This window comes from Pogoniulus pusillus, chromosome 34, assembly GCF_015220805.1.
Source record: "Pogoniulus pusillus isolate bPogPus1 chromosome 34, bPogPus1.pri, whole genome shotgun sequence".
NCBI lineage: Eukaryota > Metazoa > Chordata > Aves > Piciformes > Lybiidae > Pogoniulus > Pogoniulus pusillus.
This window is the reverse complement of record NC_087297.1, coordinates 13,952,002-13,967,219: the sequence shown is the minus strand read 5'-3', so window position 1 is coordinate 13,967,219 and position 15,218 is coordinate 13,952,002. Positions and strand designations below refer to the sequence as shown.

At 55.8% G+C, this 15,218-nt stretch overlaps 2 protein-coding genes across 5 annotated transcripts in view; one reads left to right on the top strand and one right to left on the bottom strand.

Annotated features, from left to right (window-relative positions):
* Nucleotides 1–3: 3 nt before the first annotated feature.
* On the top strand, nt 4–2,283 carry CRH (corticotropin releasing hormone). The gene is made up of 3 exons (XM_064170617.1): nt 4–92; nt 623–779; nt 1,214–2,283. Exon 3 carries the CDS (start codon nt 1,229–1,231, stop codon nt 1,736–1,738), a length of 510 nt encoding a protein of 169 aa, XP_064026687.1. The 5' UTR covers nt 4–92; nt 623–779; nt 1,214–1,228; the 3' UTR covers nt 1,739–2,283.
* Nucleotides 2,284–3,018: 735 nt separating this feature from the next.
* Nucleotides 3,019–15,218, bottom strand: part of TRIM55 (tripartite motif containing 55) — a 31,206-nt gene continuing 19,006 nt past the window's right edge. For 3 of the 4 annotated variants that reach the window (XM_064170585.1, XM_064170588.1, XM_064170586.1), the window contains one exon: nt 3,019–4,043. In XM_064170585.1, coding sequence (XP_064026655.1) covers nt 3,933–4,043 — 111 coding nt within the window. In that variant the 3' untranslated portion in view covers nt 3,019–3,932. Of the gene's footprint in view, nt 4,044–13,845; nt 14,678–15,218 lie in introns of those variants that run through there. The other variant, XM_064170587.1, reaches the window with a different exon arrangement.

Sequence of the window (15,218 nt, the reverse complement as noted above, 5' to 3'; positions counted from 1 at the left end):
CCAGCAGATGCTCCCGCAGCGGCCGCGGCACCTCCGGTCCTCCCCAGTGCTCCCGGCGGGTGCCCACCGGAGGCTTTCCGTCTTCTATCCCGGTGACTTTCCATCCCTTCTCCCGGTGGCAGCGGGGGGGTCCCGGGGCAGCCTGCGGAAGGCGTCAGCTTTGTCGCGGCATCGGGGCTCGGCTGAGCGCTTTGCGGGAGAGGGGGGAGTAAAACGCTCCCCCACCGCCAACTCCGCGCAAAATCCGCGCCCCGTGCAGCCTCCTCCTCGGAGCGCCGAGGGTTTGGGGAGGGGATGCAGGCACCTCCCGGGCTGGTGGAGTGGAAAGTTTTCCCGGAGTGACCTCTGATAGTACGCACCCGCAAGGAAATCTCATTCAAGTATTTTTGTCAATGGGGTGTAAGGGGGGGGGGGGGCACCCTGCTCCCCAGCCCCCGGCCCGGCTGACGTCACTGCAGAGGCGATAAATATCTGTTGATATAATTGGCCGTGAGATTTGGGGTTGCGATAGCGAAACTCGGCCCATCGCCGCTCCGACGGGGCCCCCATGATTTATTCAGCAGCGGCTCGGGGCACGCAAGCGGGGCTGGCAGGAGCGTCAGCAACTTCTGCGTGATTCCAGGAGAGGGTCGAAGCTATAAAAATCCCGCGCCCCGGCTCTCCTTAGGACCAAATCTCATCCCAAGTTCACCGGGAGCCGGCTCCGAGGGAGAACGAGAGAAAAAGGACTCACCGAGCCTCACCGCCTGTCTTGCCCCGTCCTGCCGCCACCGCCCCGGGTAGGTGCGGGACCGCGCCCGGGATGTGGGATGCGGGGGGGATGGGGGGGACTGCTCGACAGCAGCATCCCGAGGGAGGCGGGGAAGGCTCCAGGGGAACCGAGTGCTCGTACTCGGCAGCTTTTGGAGGGTGTGAACAGGCACTCCACGCAGCCCCGGGTGGGCAAAGAGATGCGGGTCCACGCACGGACTCTCCCCACAGTCTCGTTCCCGGGAGTCGCTGCCGGTGCAGCCCTGGCGGAGACGTTCCGCGGGGGGCGGCTGCCTCGACGGCGGGAGCCGGTGGAGCAGGGATGCGGAGGGGCGCGGAGAGTCGCGTTTCAGCACCGGGACAGCGGCGGCAGGGGTACCCTGTCCCCATCCCCTCCGCTGCTTCTCGGCTGTGTAACGGCCCCCCGTGGCCCTTCTTCTTTTTTCCCCGTCCTCCTCCGCAGGTTTGGGCCCCGACCATGAAGATCCCGCTGCTGGTCTCCACGGGAATCCTGCTGGTCGCCCTCCTGCCCTGCCAGGAGTGCAGAGCCCTCAGCAAGAGCCCGGGAGCTGCCCACGGGGCTCTGCCCCAGCCAGATTTTTTCCAGCAGCAGCAGCAGCAGCAAACTCTGCCCGTCCTGCTCCGCATGGGAGAAGAATATTTCCTGCGCCTGGGCAACCTCAACAAGAGACCCGCGGGCTCTTTCTCCACCTCCTCCATCAGCACCAGCCACCTACAACCCGAAGCCTCCGCCAGCAACTTTTTCCGGGCGGCGGTTCCAGAGCTACCCGAGCGCTCGCTGGGGACCCCCGAGGAAGGCGAAGCCGAGGGCGAGGCTGTGGAGAGGGAGAAGCGATCCGAGGAACCCCCTATTTCTCTGGATCTGACTTTCCACCTCCTGCGAGAAGTCTTGGAGATGGCCCGAGCCGAGCAGTTGGCGCAGCAAGCTCACAGCAACAGGAAACTGATGGAGATAATCGGGAAGTGATGCGGCCCCTCCCCGCCTTGCCAAAGAGATTCCGCAGTTAGCACAAGAATGCCGACGCCGTCCGACCCACGTCGTGCTGCTCTGAGCTCATCTCTTTATTTTTATAGAGCTTTAAACCTAGAAGGGTGCACTCCGACCAGCCTCTCTCCCTCGACTAGCATGCACAAGCGTGTACCAAGTGCAGGACCACCTCCGTGTCCTCCCCACTGCCCCCTCCCCCCTATTTATTTCTCCGTTTCCCCGTCGTTCTCGTGCCGTCGCTGCCTGGGGTCGTGTGAGCAGTGCAAGCAGTGGTGCCAAGAAGACAGATAACTTTTCTGCTGGGGGGGCAGGGAGGTGGGAGGGGGAATCTCTGTAAGCTACTTTAAATCCACTTCTTTTGGGTTTCCTTCTTCTGGTTTCCAGTTGGTTCTTTTGTTGGTTGTTATTTCTTTCCCTGTTCTCCTGTAACCATTCCCACAATAAACATCTTTCCAGCGCTCGGTCGAGTTGGTTGTGTAAGAGAATGTTTAATATTTATATTTTTAATAAAAGCTGCAAAGTAACCATGGCTTGATAAACTTTCTTGCCTGGACCCCTCGGGGGCTCCTCCATGCTCGCTGGGGCAGAGGATGGAGAGGACACACACCCCCACCCCCATGACCTCAGCTACCTGGAGCCTTTAATCACCACCCTGGGGATGTTTCCCCACTCCCAGCCCCAGGGAGCCCCTCACGACCCTCACAGCTACTCCCAGTATGCAGCTGGCCATGGCACAGGCTGCTCGAGGGGATGGCAACAGAGGGTTGAGGACCAGTTGGTCAACCCCAGCCCTACTGCCTCCCACTTCAGCAGCACCCCAAGGGAGGTCTCCCATCTCCTGCAGCTGCAGTTGGGGCTGGGCAGCCTCCTCCCACCAGAGCACAGCAGCAGGGGACATTTCTTCTGTATTTTCCTTCTGGCTCTGGTGTTCATCCCACACCACCCCCCAAAACCTGCAGGTTTCACCCCAAAAATATAGGTTCTCCTCTGCAGCCTGAAAGATTCAGCTCTGCTTTGACTCCTCCTGTCCCATTCCCAAGCCAGGTCTCTCCCAGGGATACTGGGGATGTGGCAATCTGTGTTGAGAAACTTGCCAGGAAGAACTAGGGGAAATCCTCCAGGGCAGAGAAGAAATCCCTTATCCCACAGCAAATCCCAGGGAAAAGCTGCTCCAGCAGCCCCAGGTGATGTGCTTGTGGTCGAGTCTCCAAACTGTGCCTGGAACTCGCCTCTGCACCCCCCCCCAAACCTCTCCCAAGAGGATTTTTCCAGAGGAATGAAATCTGAATGAGGGCTGTTGTGACTCAGCCCTGTGGGGAAGTGTGGCCAGGATTGAGCCTGACCCTTTACAGTCTCCTGACCAGGTGCTGCCTGCTCACCAGTCCTGCTGCGGCCCAGTGCAGCCCTACAGTCCCCCGCCAACAGGGTGTGGATAGGGCTAGGAGCTCCTGGACAGAGCCCTGCTTAGCTCTAGCGCAGAGCTTGCTGCCTGCTCCCCTCGACACCACCACTCCCAGCAACCTGAGATCTCTCTTGGGCACCACTGGGTGCTGCCACCCTGCCCTCAGTGACAGAGCCTGCAGAGTGTCACTTCAGTGCGCCTGGCAGAGCTTCTTTTCAGATACAAAGGTGATTTGGGCAGCTGGGGAGGCACCGATACCCTGGGGACAAGTGACTGCAGGGAGGTGCTGAGAGACAACCTCAACGTTGGGGGTGCAAAGAGCATGCTGGTGTCACTGAGGCCACCAGCAGCGACGAGAGGGCACCGAGGAGAAACTCTCTTGTGACAAAGGATGCTACCAGTGAGTATCACAGCAGCACTTTACCAACACGGGTGAAGCATTTACACCTACACGGGGACGTGCCCAAAAAGTGAGTAACAAACACTAACAGTGCTCAGCCCACAGCTGTAGTGATGCTATTTTTCCCTTGGAAACAAGAAATTCCTGGCAAACACTCTGGCTACAATACAGTCCTTTGTCCCCATGCTCCCACCCCTCTCAGGACTGGCATCTCAAGGGCTGGGTATGAGGTGGAGGTCAGCTGAGTTCCTGGGAATGAAACCTGCTCAGATGTCCCTTTCCAGTCCAGGTCCTTTGCTGAGTGCAGCCAGGCTGCCTGCCCCGGTGGACCCTGCACGGAGCAGCAGGCAGAAGGCAGCCAGAGTGAGTCATCATTCATTCAGGGAGTTCAACCAGGAGAAGGAGAAGACATGGCGAGCTGGCTCCTCGCCGCTGCCGGCGCGCTCCTCCGCCTGGCCTTGCGGAGATGCTTCAGAACCAGGCTGCAACGCAAGGAAAGGTTGACAAATGGCAGCGGGAAAAAGGCAACTTGCACTAAAATCCTGCAGCTTTCCCAAAGCAGACCCAAGTGGGGGAAGGCAGGGAGCGTGGCAATCGGGGGAGGGCGGCCGGCTTGCCAGCAGCAGGGCAGCCAGAGGGAGGCTTGCCATGGACTGCAGCAGAGGAAAGAGCGAGTCACAGCTGAGCGAAGGGCTGGGTCCTGCTCCGGCCCTCAGGAATGTTGCTTTATCGCGCTGGAGGTGAGAGCTGCCTGTTGAGAAGAGCTCCTGAGCCAGCTTGGCTTGCGGAGCTGGGCCTCCAGATTGATGTGGCCTGGAGCCAGAAGTCATTGTCAGTGCATTGCCACTCAAAGTGATACTTGCTCTGCTGTCGTGAAATCTGCCTTGCGCGGGGCTGCTGCTGGCCTTGGGTTGGTCGCTTGGGGGTTTTATTTGGGTTTTTATTGTTGTTGTTCTTTGGTGGTTTTTCCCTTTCATAGAAGGGCAGGGGTTGGAAGGGACCTCTGGAGATCAGAGTCCACCCCTGGTTGGTTTTTGTGGCGCTATTTTTTGGGGGGGAGGGGATGGTTCTGTGTTGGGTTTTGCTGCTGTTTATTTCCTTCCTTTACTTTCACAAAGTCTTTTTTTTCCATTTCCCTTTCACCCAGCCCAAGACCAGGAAAGAAATAATACAGAAAATAAAAGCTGCTGCTTACATCCCAGGCTTTTGCTTTGCTTCCCTTGCTTTGCTTCCCCCCCCCGAAGTATCCTGCTCTTCCAGTAAAGAGCAAAAGGGAGCCTGGACCTGATGTGCTGCAGCTGCGTGTCCCAGGGACTGTTACTGCTTCAAAGATCAGCTCAACAGGCCGCTATAAAATGCAAAACGTTTTGCCAGCTGCAGTGTTTTCAGCTCTGTGGCAGAGCTGGGAGCTGGGTTAGTGATAGTGCCAGAAACCCTGCTAAAATACATCCAAACAGGTGACTTGGTGGCTTCAGCATCAAACCCACAATTTAGCTTGCATTAGAGAGGATTCTCCTCTCCCCTCCCCCTGTATTCCTAGACCTGCACATCAATTACTGCTCATGCTTAAAATGAAGAGAGCCAGACTGCCAGGCCTCTCTGGGCGAGGCTTTGTCTCACCTTGGGAACCTCAGGAGGATGATTTGATGTCAAGACACTGCTCACCAGAGGGCAGGTGTCAGGAGTGCTGTCCTCTGAATTTTAACAGATCTCAGTCCTTTGTAATCTCAGCCTAAAATGGGGAGCTCCTCAAGCAGTGATGCTAACAGACACAGCCAGAAACAAGCACTGGAGCATGGGGATGGAGCAGTTTTGTGAGGGCTGGGTGTTGAAACGTGCCCCAGGAGTTAGTAAGGATTAATGGGATGTTCAGTGCACAGCTGCTGGGCTCCATTCCAGTCACTACCCAGAGAAGTGTCATGACACCAACAAGCAGGGCAGCTAGCAGCGATGAGGAAAGTAGGTCCCTGGTGCTTTACTTATCTCTAATTAGGGGCCTCAGCTCCCCTTTGGGGAGCCAGAGGCTCTGAACTGGAAGAGCCCCACTCCCTCCAGCTAAGTACTCAGGCTCTATTTAATTTCTGAAGTGTGGACAAGCCTTTCCATCACTTCTTGACTGGAAAAGCCCTCTAAGATCATCAGCTCCAGCCACGGAGCTAACACCACCCTGCCCATTAAACCACGTCAAGCCAAACCTCTTGCTGCAAAATCAGGGCTCTGGATGGATTTCCAATGGGATCTGGGGGAAGCAGATGGCTTTGTCTTGCTAACTTTATCAGGTACTTCAGGTGGGCACAAGCACCACGACAAACCTGGAACAGCTTCCATACAGAAGTCCATTTTCAGCCATGCCTCTGAGAAGGGTCAGCTCCCAGGGTTAGCAGAAGCATTGTTAGGAATCAAGCCCATGGGGCCAGAGCTCCAGTGGCCAGAGCAGACAGCTGGTTGAGACCTGATCACAGAAGGCCTGGCTCTCAGCTTTGCAAAGCACTGACTGCAAACCCTGCAGCCTGCTTCCAGCAGTCACCTAGCAGCAATACAGCCATGGCCAGACCTGCTGAGCTGCTATGGGTTCTGTGCTCTCCTGGCCTTGGTTGATGGAGGAGTGGGGGTGGTTCAGCAGTCCTCTGGGATGGTGAAAGGTTTGCCTTTTATTTTTGGAAGGCCAGCTGGAGTGCCTGGACTAGCCCAGAGTTATTTTGAAAGGGGTGGTGCAATCCTGTGCAGGCATGGGGCAGCTCTGCTCGCTCTCACCCTGGCTGGCAACAGCTTTAGGGGAGCATTCCCTGTGGGGTTGTTCTTTTTTACTTAAACCCCCCTTGCCCTTTCTCTTCCTGTGCAAGATAAGCCTCCTGAAGCACTTCCACTTGCCAGTCCAGTCAGCCCCTCTCCACACACTGAGCTCTGGGAAACAGAACTCTCCAGGGCCTTGAGGTTGAGCAGCTTGTCTCATAGGGTTTGGACCCAACATGTTAGCAGACAAAAACCACAAGGTAATGACTTTGACTGGCAAGGTGACCACATTGCCTCGTGAACCAACCCTGCTGGAACCTCCTTTCAAACAAAACAACCTTTGTCTGCTCCCCTGCCAGAGCTTTATTTCATAACCTGTTAGCTCCTTCATATTCTGCTGCGATGACATCTTCCCCTGTCAGCAAAACACTGCTGCAGCCCCAGCACCTTCCCACTGGGTTTGGCTGGCTGAAGCAGCTGCTCCCCACGCTGGACTCAGCAGGCTGCCAGGCTGCACTACCCCCAGAGAGCTTTCCAAGAGCGAGCATTTGCCATCGCGGCCAGGCGGGAGTGGAGCAAGCACAAAGCTGGCAGTTGAGGTCATTCTCTGGCTCTGGGGCTCCCCTTTGCACACCTAAAGTGTCTTCAGTAAAGACACTGCAGTATTTGTGCTCCCAGCCAGGCAGTGGCTGAGGGATGCTACACTCCACTGAGGCAGAAGATGCCAGGAGCAGCTCTGCCCATGGTATGAAGTCCATTCCCTGCTTCCAAGGGCAGCCCCCACGCTTCAGAAGCAGGCAGTGAGCTGGACAAAGATCTCAGCTATAGACTTCCACAAAGCACAACTGGTTCTCAGAGCAGGAGGTGGTGAAAGCACAAGATCATCTCCTTGTGGATGGGGTTTGGGTGCCCAACCCCTGTAGGTCACAGAGTCATAGAATGGTGGGGGCTGGAAGGCACTTGTGGAGATAGAGCCCAACCTCCCTGCTAAGGCAAGTACACCACAGGATCACAAGGGCTGGGACAGCCCTCCAAGCTCATCCAGTCCAGCCACCAACCCCACCCCACCATGGCCACCAGACCACGTCCCCAGGTGCCATGGCCACAGGTTTGTTGAACAGCTCCAGGGATGGGGACTCCACCACCTCCCTGGGCAGCCTCTGCCAAAGCCTTACAGTAAAGAAAATTTTCCTAATAGCCAACCTAAACCTTTCCTGGTGCAGCTTGAGGCCATTTCCTCTCCTCCTAAATTCCAGATCCTTGCAGGCTCATGCTGGATCACCTCACTTTCCCTATTCCTGCAGCCCAAGGCTGCTGCTGGGGAGAAGGTTTCTGCTGAGCACAGCACAGCCCTTGCCACACGCCTCTCAGGTGCTTCAGACTCAACACTCCATTGTGTCTGTCCAGCCTGATGAGGTAACTGCTGTCAAGCTTTATCTCAGTCTTGGAGATCTCATGGGTTGGGCTTGTTTTTCACATTACCTGGAATAACAAGTTCCAACCCCTTGATTTGGGTCCTTAACAGTGACAAGGAGGAACTGAAGCGCTGACCTCAGATAACATTAATCCCATTAAGCTGATGCTGAGAGAGTGCTGAATACTTACACCTTGATTTATATTTCCCCTGTGGTGCCAAGTGACATCAGAAGATGCTTTCAATAAGCCCCAGGAATTTTCAGCAGGCCAGCTCATGAAGTGAGGAGGGAAGCACACCCTGCATGACTGATCCTTGGATTTGGTTTCCCCACCAGCAAAGTCCAGGCTGGAGTTTCCACACCAACTCTGTGGAGATGCTGAGCAACCCCAGCTCCTGCTGGGGATCTGTTCAGCCCTCCTCTTAGCTGTGTGCTAAGAACGGGAATGTCACTGGAATGACACCAACCTTCTGCTGGGTTTTTGAGGTGAAGGAAGGTATTTTTAAACCTGGCCCACTGGAATGCTTTGATTCCAACAGGGCCCAACAAACAGCTGCCTCAGCGCGAAAGTGAGTGGTGGCATCTGGGCAGCAGTAAGAAGCAGGTCTGGTTGGCAAGGAACTCCTAAATCACCTTTGCTGCCAGAGGGAAAAAGATGGAGCTGCACTCTCAGAAGCAGCACATGAACTGCCCAGTGCCTTCTCCTGACCCCACAGGACAGCAGGAGGGGGAACTTGAGAGAAAGTGAGGGGTCTGGAGAGAGCAGCAGTGCAAAGCCAAACCTCTGGCCTCTGCAGCTTCTGTAGTGCCCTGCTCTGAGCCAGCCCCAGTCCTGCTCACTGCTGGCCCTCCCCAGCTCAGCCTCTGCTCCATGAGGCACTCTCTCAAGCTCAGGGCAGCTTTGCTCAGCCAGGGGCTGCTGCTAGCAGGGAGAAGCTGAGTGGGACAGTTCCTGCCAAGGGCTGTGCTGCACAAAGCCTCTGCCTCACACTTGCTCCTGGGCACACCAAGGGCACTGCCACAGCTTGTGCCCCACCTTGTGGGGCAGCAAGGCAGAAGTGGCAGCTGTGGGGAGGAGAGGACAGGACAGGTGCCCCTCAAGTGCCCAACAAGGGCTTGCAGCCCATGGATGGCATCTTCAGGAGAGCGCTGAGGGATCCCCAGGGTCAAGCCTCTTCTTCCCTGGCTGCTGTTCCAGGAGGACTCTGTCCCTTCTGCCTCCCATCCTGATCCTTGTGTTCCTGTTCTCATCTGCCATGGAGTCCAGTCTGGGACTTGCCCAGTGCTTGGCCCCAGCAGCAGTGGTGCCAATGGTGCCCTCACTGCCATCAGGGATTGGGTTCCACATTGGTTTGTGTCTCTATCCCATGGCATTGTTCTTCTTTCCATCACAGCTGGGTTAGTTTCTTTCCACCACATCAGTCTCTCTCCCTTCTCCCTGCTGGGAAGCAGAGTGGTTCACGAAGAGCCTCTGGCACTGCTCTGGTGGCCAGCCCAGCCCTGACCCTTTACACACAGCCTCAGGAAGTGGCAAGAAAACGAAGTTAATTCCCCCATTTTAGCTGCCCTGTTGGGTGCTGCCAAGCAGCAGCAGGACGAGAGGCTGCTGCCTGCTCCTGACACCCTGGCAGGGCCTGGAGGCTGTTTGTCTGCCTCAAATGTCAAGAGTTTAACTCAGGGCTTCCAGGTAGCAGAAACAAAGGCAGCACAACAGGTTATTTTTAACCCATTTCAACTTCAGTTCGAGCCTTTTGTTCTCCTGTGTTCCTGCTCTCTAGCTTCCACCTGGCAGCTGTCAGCCACCACCACAGCGCTACGAGGCTGCATATTCTGCATGCAGCGTTTCTCCTCCTTCTTTTAATTATTCTTTGCCGTTGCCATCATTAGCAGGAGCCAACAGCATAGACCCTCCAAGTATTGCTGCCCTTGCCTGCCACCGAGACCCGCGGCAGCAGCCAGCAGGCACGGACAAGCCCCATCCGCCACAGCACCAGAGAGGTCTCCCTCTCGCTAGTGGCCGGCGAAGGAGCTCCCCGGTGCGAGGAGAGGAGCTGCGCCTCTGCAGCGGCTTCTCCTTCAACGCCAACTCACTTTAGGTGGGTGATGGCTAACGCAGTGCCTCCTTCACAAGGACCTGGGGCAGCCCCAACACACCCCAGAGCAAAACAGCCTGGCTGCCTTCTTTTGCCTGGGGATCCACACACCTGCCAGGGGATGGGGAGGTCCAGCCAGCGGTGGGCACTGCTGGAGTGGTGTGGGAGAGTTTCCAGCTGTGCCTTTGAACACAAGACAGACAATTCTCTCCTTTCTGTCACTGCCACGACTCAAACAACCAGCCCAAAATAAGACACTCGTGTAGCTTCCCAGCCATCTCTGCACCTTCCCTGAGCGTGAGCAGCTGCAGATCTGAACAAGCTCCAGGCCTGGTGCTCTCCAGGGAAGGGAAGGAAACTCAAGAGGAGGGTCCTGAATGCCAAGGCTGCAGCATCAGAACAGTCTCCCCCAGATCTATCCACTCACCACCCTTAGTTTCTCTCAGAAGGAAGCTTTTGAGATGTCCCTCTCCTTTCCCCTCACCCTGTTTCTTCTTGGCACAACATGCAGCATCCTCCCCCCATCTCCATTTCAACCCCCAGGCAGGTGGGCACCAAAGCTGGCACATCCAGCCCTTCTCCTGCTCTCAAGTCAGGAAAGCCTGGAGGGGCTATGCCACGACATCCCAACACAAGGGCTCCTGCCCAGCTGGCTAATGCCCACCAGAGGGATTTCCATTGCTGATCCATCTCCAGTTGTCACAGGGCTCCAAGCACTGCATTCCACAAACCTGTGGCTGCACTGAACTGCCTCAAGGCAGCAGGGGCACAACAAACCGAACATCTCCAGACAGATGGCTCCTGTTGTAGTGACTTTGATCCACCAGAACGTGATGGAAAGCAGCAACAGCTCACCCAGGATTAAGAACTCTCTTCTGCCCACCCTCTATTGTCCTTCCCAAGCGCCGGAACCAGCAGCAGGACGAGGGATGCTTGGGGGAGGAGGAGTGGAGGCAGGATTCAGTTTGTGACAATGAGTTTGTCACAGAGTGACAGTCTGGGTGAGCCTGGCTTGGTGATCAACTGAAGCAGAGATCATTGTGTTCACCTTCTCACCGCGGAGCTCCTTTTGCTACCAGTGGACTGAAATGAATGCAGTGTACATCAGCCAGAGGGTATCTGTGACTCAGCAGTCAAAGCAGAGAGCAGACTATCGGAGGTGCAACTCCAGGTGAAGGATTTGCCACTCATATTAATTATGAGGAACTGTTGTCTGAAAAGCAGGACTTAATGCATTGCCCTCACGACTCCTCACTGCTGCCTCTGAATCACTCCATTCTCTACAGCAGGGCAGAGGGAGGTGTTAAAAGAGGAACAATCCAGACTTTCCTGATTTTATCTGCAGGTATTTGCTAAACTGAGGGGGGGAGGGAGGGGAAATGATTAAAACCCCACCTGAAGCACGAAGTCAAGGTGCAAAATGGAAATCCACAGGCAGAGCTGCCTGTGGCTGGACACCAGCCTGGGCAGCCTCAGACCTGGGCTCAAACCTGAGCGTCAGCTCAGAGTCCAACGGCAGAGAAGCTTTGGCACCATTAAGCCATGGAGCTGCTTGGGTTGGAAAGGACCTTCAAGATCCTGCAGTCTGAGTTCCTTGCACCTGGTGCCTGCTCTGTGTCCCAGCTGCAGGTGGAATGCTCTGGGCTTTGCCAGATCTAAGAGATGTGGAGGAAGAAGCCTCCAAGAGAGGTCAGTTTGGGCTTGCACACTGCCTGCTCCGTGGGCCTCCTCCAAAAGCCCCACTTCACCAGGACAGATGTCCCACTTCTCACTCAGCCAAACCCTGCAGACTTCTCAATGGGGCAGAATTGTCCCACCCAGATACCTGCCTGAGGACAGACACAGTTCAAGGATGTCGAGACCCAGATGGCAAACATCAGGGTAGCTTTTGCCCTCCACATTCCCAGACTCTGCATGCACTGACCAGCTGCTGCAGGGAGCTGAGAGCGTTGGAGCTTCCTGAGCTCAGCTTTGCTCCTGATGTTGACAGACAGAATTGTGGAATCGTTTCGCTTGGAGAGACTTTAAGATCACCAAGGCCAGCTCTTCACCCAGCACTGCCAGGTCACCACTGCACTGTGTCACTCAGCACCACCCCCGTGGCTTTGAAGCCCCTGCAGGGATGAGGACTCCACCACTGCCCTGGGCAGCCTGGGCCAGGGTTTGATAACTCTGAGCAACCTGGGAGGTGTCCCTGGCCATGGCAGCAGGGATGGAATTGGGTCATCTTTAAGGTCCCTTCCAACCCAAACCATTCTGTGAATCTATCAATAAGTTGTTCCAAATGTGCCACTCCTGGTGCTGCCCTGGGTGGCCAGAGAGGAAGGAGAACCTTGCTTAGCATCATTCCCTCCACATTCAGCCTTCTCTCAAGCAAGCAGCTGGCTTGAAGTGAGGACTTGGCTTCCTCACCTGGGCAGGATGGCAAAGACCAAGTTCCATCTGGGAGAAGGGGAAGCACATTAAGATTTGGCACTCTGGTGTGGCCATTCCAGATTAGGATGTGCTAAAATGTGGCACCACAGCTTTTATAGAGCCATGGAAAGGCAAGGGGGGCAGGGCCCACCAGCACAGCACCATCTCTCCTGAGCTTGTTTGGAATTTAGCTGCCCTCCTTTTGTCTGTGTTGCCTGCAGGTTGAGACAGCAACCAACCAGCTCCACCTCAGCCAAGGGCTGACCTCGCTGCCCTGTGGTCCCAGGCTGTCTCACGGCGAGATGCTTGCAGGCTCAGCAGCTGCAGTGGCAGGCAGCAGCAGCCGGGCAGAGAGAGCTACAGTGCACGAGCAGAGAGAGGAGCATCCCCGTGGGGCTCTGGCAGGTGGCAGAAGGTTGCAAGCAAGTAATAGAAAATTTTAAACCTAATGAAAGAAGATTAACAGAGGCCACTCCAGGAGGATTTCTCCTCCCAGACAGCTCAGCCCTGATTATATCTCATCTCCTGGCAGAGCAGAGGCAGTGTGCTACCGGCAGCGGAGGGAAATGAGATCAGAGCTCTGTTTGTGGGTGATCAGCTGGCACCTCCTGCCAGGCCAAACTCACCAGCTCCAGGCAGGCACTTCTCTGGTGGGCAATGTGAGCAACACCACGGAAAGCCCAGGGCTCAGGTAGAATGAAGTGGGTAAGAAGAGGCCCAGGCAAACACACCATGGAACTGTGGGACTACAGAACTGTGGAGCTGCAGAATCATGGAATCATTAAGGCTGGAAAAACCCTCTAAGGTCATCCAGTCCAACCAGCAACCCAACACCCCCATGGCCATCAAACCCTGTTCCCAAGTGCCAGGGCCACAGGTTTCTTGACCAGCTCCAGGGGTGGGGACTCCACCACCTCCCTGGGCAGCCTGTGCCAGGGCCTGATCTCTCTTGCAGCAAAGAAACTGTTCCTCATCTCCAACCTAATCCTCCCCTGGTGCAGCTTGAGGCCATTTCCTCTTGTCCTGTTGTTTCCATTCACTCTTTCTGGCAACAACTTCCTCCTAACATCCAGTCTAGACCTGCCCTGGCACAGCTTGAGGCTGTGTCCCCTTCTTCTGGTGCTGGCTGCCTGGCAGCAGAGCCCAACCCCACCTGGCTACAGCCTCCCTGCAGGCAGCTGCAGGCAGCAATGAGCTCTGCCCTGAGCCTCCTCTGCTGCAGGCTGCACACCCCCAGCTCCCTCAGCCTCTCCTCACAGGGCTGTGCTCCAGGCCCCTCCCCAGCTTTATCACCCTCCTGTGGACACCTTCCAGCACCTCAACATCTCTCTGCAATGGAGGAGCCCAGAGCTGGACACAGCACTCATCTGAGGGACTAAATGGCTCTTTTCATTCTGGACCAGGGAGGTGCAAGGTTGAACCATGCAGGGGGAAGCTGAAGAGGTGCAAAGAAGGAATGCTTTAGGCAGCCTGTGTGGTGAACTAGCAGGATGGCTTTGGATGGGAGGAAAGGGAACAAAACCCCTTGAGAACCACATAGGGAGAGCAGCAGAGACACTTTGAACTGTTAGTTAATGGGAAAACAAAACATTTCCTACCCATGAAGGTACAAATCATGTATTGGGCCAGATTCCAAAGCTGATGCAGTATGATAAGGAGTGCCAGGAGTGAGAAGCAGAAAGCTAACTCCTGTGAGGAAACAAGAAGAGTGCTTCACCAGTCTGCTCCTGCCACGGAGGAGGCATTGCCAGCAGGGGCAGGGAAAGAGTCCTGATTCCACAGCACTTCTCCAAGAAGTCCTCTGATTGGAGGCAGGGAGGAAAAGCAGCGGCGAGAGGGACATCTGCTGGGGCTTCAAAGGGCCTCGGCACCTCAGGGGGAGGCATGGGAAAATCACATGCAGGGGAATCCCAAAGCTGAGGATTACGTCCCCAGGGACAGAGGCCACTGCTGTCCTGGCAGGCACGTTCCAGCCCACGCCTGTGGATCTGAGCGCGGCATCGTCCCACGGCATCGCCGCTCCTAGCTTGGGTGCCCTGCTCGTCTGTGCTGCAGCACCTTGCTGCCTCCTGAGCTCTCCTATCCCTCCTTTGCCTCCAGCTCAGCGACAACTTCATTCTCAGCTGCATACCCTGGTCCTCCAGCCACAGAACCACACAAAATCACAGACTTATTTGGGTTGGACCAGCCCCAGTGCAGCCCCCAGCCCAGCACCCCCATGGCCACCAAACCATATCCTAAGTGCCATGGCCACAGGTTTCTTGACCAGCTCCAGGGGTAGGGACTCCACCACCTCCCTGGGCAGCCTGTGCCAGTCCCTGAGCTCTCTTGCAGCAAAGAAATGTTTCCTCTTCTTCAAACTAACCCTTCCCTGGTGCAGTCTGAGGCTGTTTCTTCTTGTCCTTAGCTTCTTGGGAGAACAGGCCAATCCTGGCTTCACTTCAGCTTTCTCTCTGGGAGCTGTAAACAGCAAGGAGGTCTCCCCTCAGCCTCCTCTTCTCCAGGCTAAACACTCCCAGGTCCCTCAGCTGCTCCTCCTATGACTTGTTCTCTAGAACATGTGCTACACTTCCCTACATCCTCCTCCACCCAAAATGCCAGTGTCACTCATGATCCAGGAAAATACTGAGCCCCACAATTCACACTCCAACAGGAACTGACATCTTTCCAATCTTTCTTAGCCCCTGACCCTCTTTTGGCCACAACAAACCTGGATTTTGCTCCTTGATTTTGCTGCTGCTAAATTACAACCCAGGGAAGCAGACCAGAGCCAGACAAGCTCCCAGGGAATTCACCCAGCAAGGACTTCACCAGTCTTGGTGTCACAGCAGAGGGATCCCAGCCCCCTGACCATGTTTTGTGGTCCTATTTTCACACACAGAGAGAAGGAGGAACACTCAGACCGAGGTGATACCAAGTCCAGCATTCCCATGCCCAGCACATCAGCATCTCCTGTCCCATCACACTGCTGGGAGCCTAACTCCACTGCAGCAGTGACCTC

Bases quoted from the DNA above. Each gene is read 5' to 3' on its own strand.
- CRH (XM_064170617.1), top strand. From the start codon at position 1,229: ATGAAGATCCCGCTGCTGGTCTCCACGGGAATCCTGCTGGTCGCCCTC.